Source organism: Microtus ochrogaster, chromosome 18 (assembly GCF_000317375.1).
Source record: "Microtus ochrogaster isolate Prairie Vole_2 chromosome 18, MicOch1.0, whole genome shotgun sequence".
In the NCBI taxonomy this organism is placed as follows: domain Eukaryota; kingdom Metazoa; phylum Chordata; class Mammalia; order Rodentia; family Cricetidae; genus Microtus; species Microtus ochrogaster.
The window spans coordinates 56243244-56256448 of record NC_022020.1 but is presented as its reverse complement, the minus strand read 5'-3'; the positions used below and the strand labels follow the sequence as shown (position 1 = coordinate 56256448).

Genomic DNA, 13205 nt, shown 5'->3' with positions numbered 1-13205 from the left:
TAGAATTTTAAGGAACATCCTGTATTTGTTTGATTCTTCTCTTCATGTTGTAGACAGTTGATTTGTTTCCCATCTAAATGTTTGTTTCATACATTCAGTAACTTCAATGAAATATGTTGTTGGCAAGATGGCTGTTAGATTTAAAATGAAAAGATTAATGAAAATATGATGGCACACATATGTTTAATCTTGGGACTAGTCTTAAAAGTATGAATTATTCACACCAGTAATAGAGTTTTCAATCGCTAAGGATAGATTTGGGGTACTGACAGCATGGAACAAGAATAAAAAGAACTGCCAGATAGGAACATAGAATTAGGGCAGCACATTGAAGGAAAGACTAAGAACTTAGAGTCTACTATGAAGCTGGATGGATGTGAGAGGTAGGATGACTCAGATTAAAAACAAAACAATACCCACAAGAATAGAGGTAGGAATACTGCTCACTGGTGGGACACTTACCAAGTATCAGGAATTGCATGCACAGTGATACTCCCCCCAAAATGGTTTCATTGCAGGTAGAGGTAAAGTGATAGTAAAGAGAAAACAGGGACACACTTTTAGCAACTGACTCTGTGAGAGCCTTCATGCCCCTCCCATCGTGGTTCCGTTTACCATCATCTGTAGAAGAGTCTGTCTCACGGATGCCCTCATGCTTAGATTCTTTCGGTCTTTCTACCTCTCTTCTGCTAAGTTTCCTGAGCTTTAGGTATAAATATTGTAGAAGTGTTAGTTCAGGCTGGGCACCCTACAGTAAGTCTCTGCAGTTTTACCAATTACAGTTCTTTAATAGTAACTTCTTTGATGAGGGGTGCCTTAGTTGAGGTTGCTAGTGCTATGATGAAACACGTTGAATAAATACAAGTTAGGGATGAAAGGGCTTATTTGGCTTATACATTTATATCATAGGCCATCAGTAAAGGAAGCCAGGACAGGAATTTATACAGGGCAGAAACCTGGAAGCAGGAGCTGATGCAGAGGCCATGGAGGGGTGCTGCTTATTTGGTTTGCTCTTTGGGGTTTGCTGAGCCTGCTTTCCTATAGACCCCAGAACTACCAGCCCAGAGATGGCATCACTAACAATGAATTGGGCTCTCTCCCATCAATCACTGATTAAAAAATTCCCTACAGGCTTGCTCACAGCCTGATCTTATGGAGACATTTTCTTAATTGAGGTTCTCTCCTCTCAGGTGGCATTAGCTTTTAAAGAGCTGACATGAAACTACCCACACAAGGAGTAAGAATTATATTTATCTAGAAATATAATGACAGGTACTTAGAATGTAGCTGGGAATTATATTGGACTAGGAACATTGCAGTAACAGGTTCTCCTCGAGGATTCATGTCTCACCAGCCTCAGGTAGTTAAGTGGCTTACAGAACAGTGTATGAATTTCCTCCTGTTGAGTGGGCTTTAAGTCCAACCAGGTGGCTGTTGATATAAGTGTTGCAATTGCATTATCAGGGATATCTTCCTGTGATAGTTGGGTAAAATTATTGCAGTTTGGTATGATTTTTAGGTGTCTTTCTCCCTAACCAGCTTGTATGGCACCCTCAAATGATAGGAGAGCTAGTTCTCAGTGAAGAGGTTTCCAGGGCAATTCCAATTGGATTTCTCCAAGTCCTGTGTCTACGATGTGTGTGACCTTCACACAAAGGCAACAGCAAACAGTTATGGAGCTCTCTTGGGCCCCTCTAACTAATGACTAGAGGGGAGTTTCCCCATTCCTACCAATGGGGTTTCTGTTAGAGACTCCCTGACTTTTGGGGAGAATATTTTCACCCCAAGTGACATAATGGACATATTCATTATATATATATATATATATAATAAATTTCCCACAAGGCTCTTCCAGGCATTCTTTCTGTTCTTTGGTGCTCCTACATCCCTTTCTCTCTCTTGGTGTCGCCTTCCTTCCCTCTCCAGATAAAGTGACCACACTACTTTTCTACTTTTCCCGCCTCATCCTTCCTGTCTTCCTGAGACTTTCATGTTTTATACTCAGATTCCCTCGTTTTCAAGTCTCTTTCACTGGCATCTTTTTCCCCAGGACATATTCTCCTCCTTAATCTTCTGATTAAGGGGACACAAATAACTATCTCTGAAGTCATGCACATGGGAAAAACTCATATGCTTCACCTGCAGGAACATGTGTTACTATACCTGACTAGCCTTATACCTTTCTTTCACTTATTTATGTTATGACACAGAGAGATACACTGCAATTTCCCAACTAGAATTTTCTCGGTTTCGTCATGTCGTTTTATAACTTTAAGTATTTTTGAGAATGCTGATGTCATTCTTTTTCTGGATCTATTTTATATGACCTGACTCCTCCACTCTTCGTTCTGGAAACATTGGTACCCAGTTATCTCTGAGGAGGAAATAATGCAACTACTGTTTTAATGTGATACTTTTAAATTGGTTTTATTAAGCATTTCATGGTTCTTTTTAAGATAATCCCATATTCTTCCACTTTTTCAGGGATAGACTTTTATTGGAAAGCTGAGAAACTTTTTCCTTTATGTACTATTTTTCTTCTATTTTCCTTTTTTTTTCTATTTTTCAACCTCATACCCTATTGTCTTTCTATCCTCTCAATTTACCATTGAGATTTTAAAGGAGGCTATAGTTAAATAAGCAATAGTTTCTTATTCTTTCTCTCCAATTCACTACAGTCTTTCCCCCTTCTTAATTTTTACTGCCATATTTTTCAGGCTTAGTTACTATCTCAGTTTCCATGTGTTTTCATTACTCTCAGGATCCAGCATTTTCTCTTAGAGTTTTGGTGTCAAATTTTATATCTGCCAGGGATATTTTATGTGTAATATTATTGTTTCTTTCAGGTCAACTTATTATGTACTTCTTCCTTCTATTGAGTATGTGTGCATGCATGTGTTAAAGATTTTCTTTGATATCAAGTCATATAAACTTATTAGTTTATACTAAAATGTCTCTCTAAATGTTTAACTTGCAAAGGGCAAACTCTTGTCCCTGGGTGGGACTAGTCATCTTCTGGCTTCACTGTTGGGAACTCAGGTTGCATCCTTTCGTCTAGTTCAAAGTTGTAAATTTTCTGTCATGAACGGCTATTTGATTTTGTACATCCCTAACTTAAGTCCCCATAGGAACTGGATGCAAAAAGAAAATATAGATGCCTCACATCTTGGGCCTGATAACCCCTTCCATTTCTGCTCATTGGTGTGCCTCTTATCTGAATCTGTGGCCTTTGTGTTCAAGGACTCTGAGCACGGAACCCTTCAGCTAGTCCAGCCAGTGAGAGTCAGAGGGTTTCTCTCTCAATGGAAGAAGCTGCAGTTTAATTCATATTCAAGCTTTCTAAGACATCTCCCTTTCCAGCAACACGCCTTAATACCAAGTTCAGGTTGTACGGGAAGCAAAGAGGCCCAGAATTAGATGATTATTGAATGGAGATTAGCTTGGTTTTCATTAACATATTTTTTGAAAACATGGCCTTAGACTTAGTTTTCTCCTTTGCCTCCAATTTGCTCCCACTTGTTGCTGTCTCATCTGCTGTATCCAAGTCCTGCCTTTCTGTGGATTTTGCTATTTAGAATCCGCTATTCTCATTTTAATGATGCCGACAAGGGAGACATGATATTGAATGTAATCAGTCACACAGATTGTGGGCATTTTTACTAAAATAAAGCATTTATGAGCGCTGTCGGAATTTAGGAAAGGATTTAATTAGGAGGCCATGTCTTGCAAACTTGCTTCTGTGTTTGATTCACACTTGTGATTGGGTGGCTTCTCTGATCTGCTCAGTTGTCCTTCTCCCTTCAATATCTTAATTTCTATATATATTTTTTTATTTTACAGAGTATCAAAGTAAGCTGGCTTCCTCCCCCATCAGGAACACAAAATGGATTTATTACTGGTTATAAAATTCGACACAGAAAGACCACCCGCCGGGGTGAGATGGAAACACTGGAACCAAATAACCTCTGGTACCTGTTCACAGGTCAGTGTAGACGCAGTGCAGTCTGGCAAGCTTTTGATGAATTAAATGCTTTAGGAATAAAGCATCCTCTCACTTCAAAGGAACATCGACTTCTTTCCTGGCAGGTGACATTTATTGGCCTGAGCTAGAATAGCCTTTATATTTTTAACTTTAGATTGCCCTGTAATGCTTTCACCACCCATTCTTCCCATGCGTCATCATTTTTAATAAGTGCATCACGGAGTTTTTTCCTACACTACCCTCTCAGAATTGCTGATTCAGTAAGTCTTATTGCCTACTAACTTTTAACTTTCTAGTTAACATTTTTTATTAAAAAAAAATTTAGTGAACTGAAGTGACTCTGTATTTTACTCACTGTGATTTCCCCTTACCACAAATGTCAAGATAAAGTGGAAAATGAGGTTAGTATTTATGAAAACTGGATCCAATTTTCATAGACAATTTCTATTTTCTAAAGTGGAAAACAGTATATTTTCTTAGTGTTTTGGAAAATTAGTATATGTTCATCTAAGTTTCTAGGAAAGACACTGAGAAATGTCTCCCAACATCATCCCAGTGAAGTTGTGTGCATAGGAACACAAGAATGAGTGCATAAGTAAAGAGAGGGAGGGATAGGGAGATACTTAAAGATTTTGGTGACATGTGACTGGGCTGGGTGACCATAACTTTGGGACAAACACAGAGTTTGCAACACTTGATGGGATGACTCTGGGAGGTCATACAAAATGACTCTATCCTACAAGCAGGAGCTTGATAAAGAGTGTGCAGCTTTCCTTGTCTGTCATTGGCTAAGTAGTTGACTACTACACAGCTCAAAGCAAATTCCTGCAAACCAGAGCTTTTGGTGAGTGCTCATCGGAGGTCTCTTCTTGTCCATCAAGACTTTATGTGATGATGGCATCAAGACTAAGAGTTTTATAGGCCTAGGTGTTGTTTGAGCCATACCTGTGGCCTTGAGCACAAATCATAGCATAACTGTACATTACAGTTACTCAAGATAGATACTGAGCAGATTAGGGATGGCACACATATAGCTTACTTTTCTCAATGCTATGAGAAAATGTCTAACAAAAACAACTTAAGAAATGACTTCTTTGGGTTCATTGTTAAAGAGTAGAGTGCAGTGGTTCCCAACAAGTGGGTTGTGACACCAGAGGGGTCATATATTGCATATTTACATTATAATTAATAACATTGGCAAAATTGCTATGCACCGTGCTCCTGTGTCTGTGCTCTGTGTGCTAGAACCCATTCCGCGAGCTTTGGGCAAGGGAGCTGCAGGTTAAAATACACAGACACACACAGACAGAGAGACAGCTTCACAGGTCATCCTTGAATTCCCCAAGAATGCCCCCTTTACTGTGTTCAGGGGCAGATTATTTAGAGATAGCCATGCCCCAGCCAAACCCACCAGAAACCACTCTCCTGCCATCAGGAACTCCTGAAGGTCTCGTGCTCAGAGCAGCTGTAGGCACTCAGATCAGGGGATTACAAGAAATTCAGGACCTGGGGTCTCACTGCTCCCAACAAAAATTGCAGTTATGAAGTATCAATGAAAAAATTTTGTAGTGGAGGTCAGAACAACATGAGGAACTGTGGTAAAGAGTGACAGCATTAGCAAGGTGAGAAACCACTAGTATTGTACATCTTATCAAAGGAGGCTTAGTGAGGAGGCTCACACTGTGCCCACAGTCAGAAGGAAAGAAAGAACCATAGCCTGGAATTCCACTCACTTTCTGTTCTTGTCTGGGGCCCAAGTTCTTGCAAAGAAACAGCCCACACTCATGGTGGCTCTGCCTTCCTGTATGGCATTTCCCTCAGAGACATTCCCAGAGCTGTGTCTTCTGAATGATTCCAATTCCAGTCACACTAATACTCAATGAACATTAATTATCCGAAGTCATCTCTGGGTTCAGTAGATAAAATGCTTGGTTTACAAGTATTAGAATTCAAGATTAGATAAGTAGAACTCACATGAAAACCACACCAGGTAAGGAGACATGCCACCTGGGCATGGGAGAGTAGGCATAACCCGGCTCTCTGGGACTCAATGACCAGCCAGCATAGCCAATTAATGAGTTCTAGATTAAGGTTCTCTTTGTTACTTAGCTTTTCTAGTGTCATGGACTAGGCTCGTTATCTTTTGCTTTACAGCTGGTATCTACTTAAAAGTGAGTACATACCATGCTCATCTTTCTGGGTCTACGTTACCTCATTCTGGATGTTTATTTTATCTAGTCCATTCCATTTGTATGCAAATTTTAAAAATAGGTCTATATCTATCCCCATGCATTCAACTTATGTCCAAATGGATTAAAGACCTCAATATAAATCTGACCACACTGAACATGATAGAAGAGACAGTGGGAAGTAGCCTTCAAAGCATGGGCACAGGAAACCACTTCCTAAATATAACACCAGGAGCATAGACACTGGGAACAGCAGTAAATAAATGGGACCTCTTGAAACTGAGACACTTCTGTACAGTCAATAAGACAAAAAGGCAGTCTACTCAATGGGAAAAGATCTTAACCAACCTCATATCAGACAAAGGACTTATATCTAAGATATATAAAGAACTCAAGAAATACCAAATCACCCAATTTTTAGAATGGGGTACAGATCTAAACAGAAAATTCTCAACAGAAGAATTTCAAATGGCCAAAAGATACTTAAGGAAAAATTCAACATCCTTAGCCCTCAGGGAATAGCAAATAAAAACAATGCTGAGATACCATTTTACACCAGAGTGGCTTAAATTAAAAACGCCAATGATCGTTTATACTGGAGAGGATGCGGAGTAAGGGGAACACTCCTCCATTGCTAGTGGAAACACAAACTTGAACAACCACTTTGAAAACCAGTGTGGCAGTTTATCAGAAAGATTGGAATCAACCTACATCAAGACTGAGCAATACCACCCTTGGGCATATACTTAAAGGATTAAGTTCAATCATACTACAAGGACAATTGTTGAACTATGTTCATAGCAGTACTATGTGTAATAGCCAGAACCTGGAAACAACCTAGATGCTCCTCAAATGAAGAATGGATAAAGAAAATGTGGTACATTTACACAATGGAGTACTACTCATAAGTAAAAAAAAGATTCAATTTCTAATAATTGAAAATAAATTTAGTTCCTTTGTAAAATCTTCACACTGGGCCTGGAGAGATGGCTCAGAGGTTAAGAGCACTGACTGCTCTTCCAGAGGTCCTGAGTTCAATTCCCAGCAACCACATGGTGGCTCACAACCATCTGTAATGAGGTCTGGTGCCGTCTTCTGGTTTGCAGGCATACACACAGACAGAATGTTGTATACATAATAAATAAACACATATTTTTAAAAAAAATCTTCAAACTGTTAAATGTTTAAACAATTGTTTAAAAAAGTCCCAAAGTCTCTTCTAAGACACAAAGCAATCTTATCCATGAACAAATAAGAGAACAAATTATGTTTTGCAAGCTAATACCATGGACTTTTAACATCACTACCATATATATTATTTACTCATTTATTGTTTGTTATGTATTTTATCACTTAGAATATAATATTCACTTAAACAATGAATCAAGCACTGTTTGTCCTTTGTCTTGTTGATTACAAAGGTGCCAGTGAGACATTGGCATCCTCCATTCTCTGTGTATTTGTGTATATGTGTGTGTTAGAATTAACATGTCTTTCTTTGACGATTATACTTAATAGTTAATATGGAAAAATGAAATAACATATTGTGTTTTAAGGAAGCATGATTGAACCCGATAAATTTATTCATGTCACACAGAGAAGGTAACAACCACATTCTTAAGCTTCATGGAGAGCATCTAGAACTCTTGGAGACATCATCTGGTCTCCACAGTTTTGGGGTAGTCCTGCATATCCAAATCTGCCACAAGCTAAAACCGTAATGACTCCCATGTTTCAGTCCTGTTCCTAAGCCTCAGCTCTCCTAGGCATTTAACTCACATCTCTGGCATAAGCACAATCCAAGTTTCCACTGCAATGCCTTTCACTTTCACAGCTTAATGCGATAGGACTTCATCCACAGCTCAAGCTTACTTCCAGAGAATCTAAGCCTGCTACACATTGCCTCAGCAACTTTCTAGTATCCTGATTTTAACCTCCGTGTTATATTCACCATCTCTTTCGTTTTGCATGCCTGGAAAGCCAGAAGTACATAGAGTGCATCAGCCACAAGCTACAGAGATATGCTGAATGCCTTCTGCCAAGATCTAGTAGCTTTGGCTTTCTTTGACAACTGAACTCTCTGAGGTGGTTGTTTTGATCAAGGAATTCCGTTAGCATAATTTTCAATTCACACTCTATTTCATCTAACCTGCACTTTTATAGCATGGAACCCCTGATGAGTTGCCTTAAGGAGACCTTTACTATTTGGCCAGTGCACAAGAGAAGGTTTCTTTTTGGTGGCATCAATTTCTTTAACAATTACTGATTCTATTTCCAACCAGGCTTCCAGCCTGCACTGTATACTCTTAATATAGCAAACTATTTAGTCCATTACCTTTACATTTGACCTCGCTTTATTTTTTCAGAACATGGACAGAATACAGTCAGATTCTTGGCAGAATACAGCATCAAAGACATTTAGCACAGTTCCCAGTAGAATCTTTGTTCCCCTCAGGAACCTCCCAAGCACTGTCTGCCTTTCTATCAGCAGAAACGCCCATTGGAGAGTGTGATAATCCCACACTCTTTCCAGAATTGCTTTGCTTACAGTATTCAAGAGCTTTCCTATTCTTCAGCTTTAAGCTCTTCTACATCCCTCCCACAAACCAATTCCAGTGCCCATATACCACATGATCATCTTTGTCAGATCATTTCCTAATTAGGACCAATTTCCTATATTGGTTCCTTTCTCATTGCTGGGTCGAACGACTTGACAAAAGTAATTTAAGAAAATAAGAGTTTATTTTGGCTCATATTTTCAATGTATAGCCCATCATAAAGGTAAAATTGTGGCAGCAGAAACATGTGCTCACAGTGTGCTCACAGTCAGGAAGTCATTGAATGCTAATGTTCAGCTTATTCAACTTGAGACTCCAGCCATGGGAAGGTGCCATCTATACTGTTGGGTGGGGGTGGCCTTTGTACTTCTGTTAAACTTTCCTGGAATTGCTGTGAAGATTTTCACAAAGGAAGGGCTCCCAAGTGTCCCTAAATCAAGTGTCGCTGACAATGGAAGATAAACTATCACAGCACAGCACATGATCATGAGATTAGAAGCAATGAAGGCAAGTAAGGAAGGCAATAGAGTCATTGATTTTCCATATAAATCTGCATGTGTCTAGTGAATAAATTGTCTCTGATGGGAGGAAATTAATCACTTAATTTTTCTTTCCTCTGTTCAGATATCCAGTAAATGTTTTTTTAAATATGCCACGCATGTATATGTGTGCCTACATGCGCACACACATAGACATGCAGAAATTATTATTTGCCTAATTCTAAGCCTATAATAATTGACTTTAGAATAACATAGTTTGTTCCAATGGGAATTTTGTCTGAACAAAATTGTGAGAACTGTGAGAATGTTTCCAGGAGAGATTATAGAATATAACATTGCCGATTTTAAAACAGAACACAATTCTAAGTGGGTGTTGTTGAATTTAAAAGCCAGTTATGACATTCCAACACACTCTTTGTAAAGCTTTTAAAAAGCCAAGCTTTCTTTTTTTCAGAAAAAAATTAGTCAAGCTGTGATGTATTTTCTTCAACCACAAAGAAATAATATGAAATATAAAAATAATTGATGTTAAAGTAAAGCCCACGTGCTTATTAAAGCACTTAAAATGATGCCGTTACTTTGAGGAAAAAAATCAGTTTTTAAAATTTTTGTAGAAAATATTTTAATATTTCTAAGAATTAATATAAGGCATAAATACATGTAAAAATATTTTATTTCAAGTCTTTTTTTTATAGAGTATAGATTTTTGGGCCCTTGACAATTTCTTGTCATTCAATTCTTCCGAACATTAAAACATCATAAACATGAAATAAATTTTGTTTATGGAATAAAAGATGAACATAAAACAGAGAAAGGACTGGAAATTAATTCAAATCATGATTAATTGGTAAAACATGATAAAAAGTTCAAATTTGTTTACAAATACAGAAACAGAAGTTAAATTAGTGATTATTTTTTTGATTAAAGTAGTAATAACAATAAGAGGCAGTGCTGTATTTAGGAAAAACAAGAGTGATATAAATTCATTCCATATACTGTTTTAGGACATAACATACAAGAATATTATTGGAAAATAATGTGTGTATGTGTTATGTTCACATAAAAATAAGCATATAAGCATTGTGTGTATACATTTTAAAATAGAGATACAATACAGGTTCAGTTCTCCATATATTAGACTTGCCTTAAGGTATAATCCTACCTTTGGAAAACTTTAAAGAAAAATCATCTTCCTTAGAGTATTACTTAAATTGAAAAAAGTGTTTAAAATAATAAATAACTTTAAATAGATCTTTATAAATCAGACAGTCATATCATAGATTAATTTGTATTTAATGAAAGCCATATGGAATATCAAATACAAATCACATACTAATGTTTTAAGTATTATTTAGTTGTATTGTGCTCACCTTAAATCCAGAATGATTTTTCTCTGAGCTCTTTAACTAATTATGTCCATAACAACCTATTTGCAACTGTGGTTTGATGCTAATATTCCTTCTATATACAAACTTGGGAAACACTATTTATACCATTACAGATCCATGGTATTTCTCCCCTTGAGCTCAATTATCTTAAATTGCATCCTCAAATAAAATTTACTCATTGAGAAATAAATAATTCATTCCTACATTTTTATTTCTGTGAAATCTGTAAGATAATATGGGTGTCTAACCAGCATGGAGTAGCCCATTACTAACCAGCTTATTGTTCCACTATTATTCCAGATATGAATTAGTTAGCTTATTACTGGGAATGACTAATCACTGTCCGCTTGCCTCTTTAACGGTTTGCAGGAACCTATATTCAAAAATGTAACTTGCATTTCTTCCATTGTGGCAGAAATAAGTTAAATACATCTGGGAATTTAACTATAATATGTTCCAAAAGATTTGTAGCTGCACCCGATATTAACCTCAAAAATGTCATGCATCCTTCCTTTTGATTTGAACTGACGCAGTAACAGAAATCAGTAAATCAAATTTGGCACAGCTTCTGCTTTTCTCTCCCCTGCCTCATGACTTGAACTCAGGAACACCTGCTACATTTCTAGACAATTTGGCCATGGTTTCAAAATCCTTAAGGAGCCAGCAAGTACTGCACACTTGAAGATTTGCTGTGATTTCGGCTTTCCCCCATAATGTATCTGGGAACTGATATTCTTTATAGTTAGTAAGTGGAGTCATTGATTTTCAATAAAATCCACAGTGTTATAAAATGTACAGGATTTGACCCCTTGTTTCCAATGCCTGGAACATGTATGGATGTATTGATTTAGATGTGAGAAAATTGGAAATGTTTTAATGTTTCCCTTTTGTGTGGTATAATTGAAGGGCAGAAATGCAACTTTTAATTTTTTACAAAGCTCTGTTCATCAGACAGGTGTTTCGTTGTGTTTTTCGTGTATTTTTTACTATGATAATGGGACATCTGCAATAACCAAGTCATTCACATTGCTAACAAGGATTTTAAATTGTAGGCATCATATTGTTGGGAGAACCCATATCAACTAAGTTTTAAAATGATGTTTTTAATTTCCTCATGATCTTCAGGATAAGTTTTTTGGAATTGAATTGAAGAGTGTTCTCATACTTCATGGCCAAAACAAAATAAAGACAATGATAATTGTGTATTCATATTTTATGGACTAAAAACTGGAAACAGCATTGTAATCTTATAACAAGGCTAACATGAGGGAAACCATGCTGCTTGTGAGTGATAATACCATCTTTACCGTATGATATATGAAATTAGAAATAGAAGAGAGCTATTACAGCAGTTAATGATTCTGAGTTGACAGAGTAACAACAAGCAGAGTAATCTGTTTTAATGATAGCATTTTATGTCTAAAGATAGATAGTACTTTAGAAAAGTTTTATACTTAAATGTATTTGGATTCATATACAAACACACTGACATGGCAGACAGAGACTGTGTTTTAGGGTCCCACCAAATATTATAGAACTCACATGATACATGACATGTAAAGCCTTTCTTTCTTAGTAGAGATAACCATCATATAAGAGGTCAACTGCCAGTTGAGGGGATAACACCTACTACACTTCTGATGTTCTGTCTCCTAGGTTTGTTCCCATTATAGACTCCATGATGTCATCTTTGGTGTGCTTTTGTGTGTCTCACTCCATTATATGGTTCTATGAATGATCAATGCTACTGAAAATGATTATTTGCCATTCGTTAGAAAAACAACAACCACTTAAGAAATTTTGTTTACAAATGGTGTTGGCATAACTGGATATCAACAGGTAGAAGAATGAAAATAGATACATATCTATACCCATGCATAAATTTCAAGTCCAAATGGATTAAAAACCTTAATATAAATCCAACCACACTGAACCTGATGGAAGAGAAAGTGGGTAGTAATCTTTAGTGCGTGGGCACAGGAGACCACTTCTTAAATATAACTCCAGTAGCACAGACACTGAGAGCAACAGAAAATTAATGGGACCTCCTGAAACTGAGAAGCTTCTGTAAAGCAAAGAACACAGTCAATAAGACAAAAAAAAGAGCCTATTGAATGGGAAAAGATTTTCACCAACCCCACATCAGAAAAATATATAAAGAATTCAAGAAATTAGACATCAAAATTCTAAATAACCCAATTAAAAATGGGGTACAGAACTAAACAGAGAATTCTCAACACAAGAATCTCAAATGGCCAAAGATACTTAAGGAAATGTTGATCATCCTTAGCCATCAGGGAAATACAAATCAAAACAACTCTTACACCTATCAGAATGAATAAGATCAAAAACATCAATGATGGCTTATTCTGGAGAGAATGTGAAGTACGGGGAACGCTTTCCTTTCATCTTAGTTAACTAAAGAAATAAATATATTTATATATTAATATTATATTAACATTATAAAATACAATATTAAAATATGTTTAAGAAGGCCTATCTAGATGATTGGACTGAGAGATATCCCAAAGTTTATGCCTATCATAGAAAAGCATGGAGCACTGGACTGAGCTCCCAAGGTCCCAATG

The 13205-nt window shown here is 36.9% G+C and overlaps 1 protein-coding gene across 2 annotated transcripts in view; it reads left to right on the top strand.

Moving 5' to 3' along the window:
• Dcc (DCC netrin 1 receptor) overlaps positions 1-13205 on the top strand; it is a 1026209-nt gene that overhangs the window by 841860 nt on the left and 171144 nt on the right. For both annotated transcript variants that reach the window (XM_026783657.1, XM_026783656.1), the window contains exon 13: positions 3841-3982. In XM_026783657.1, coding sequence (XP_026639458.1) covers positions 3841-3982 — 142 coding nt within the window. The remainder of the gene's footprint in view (positions 1-3840; positions 3983-13205) is intronic.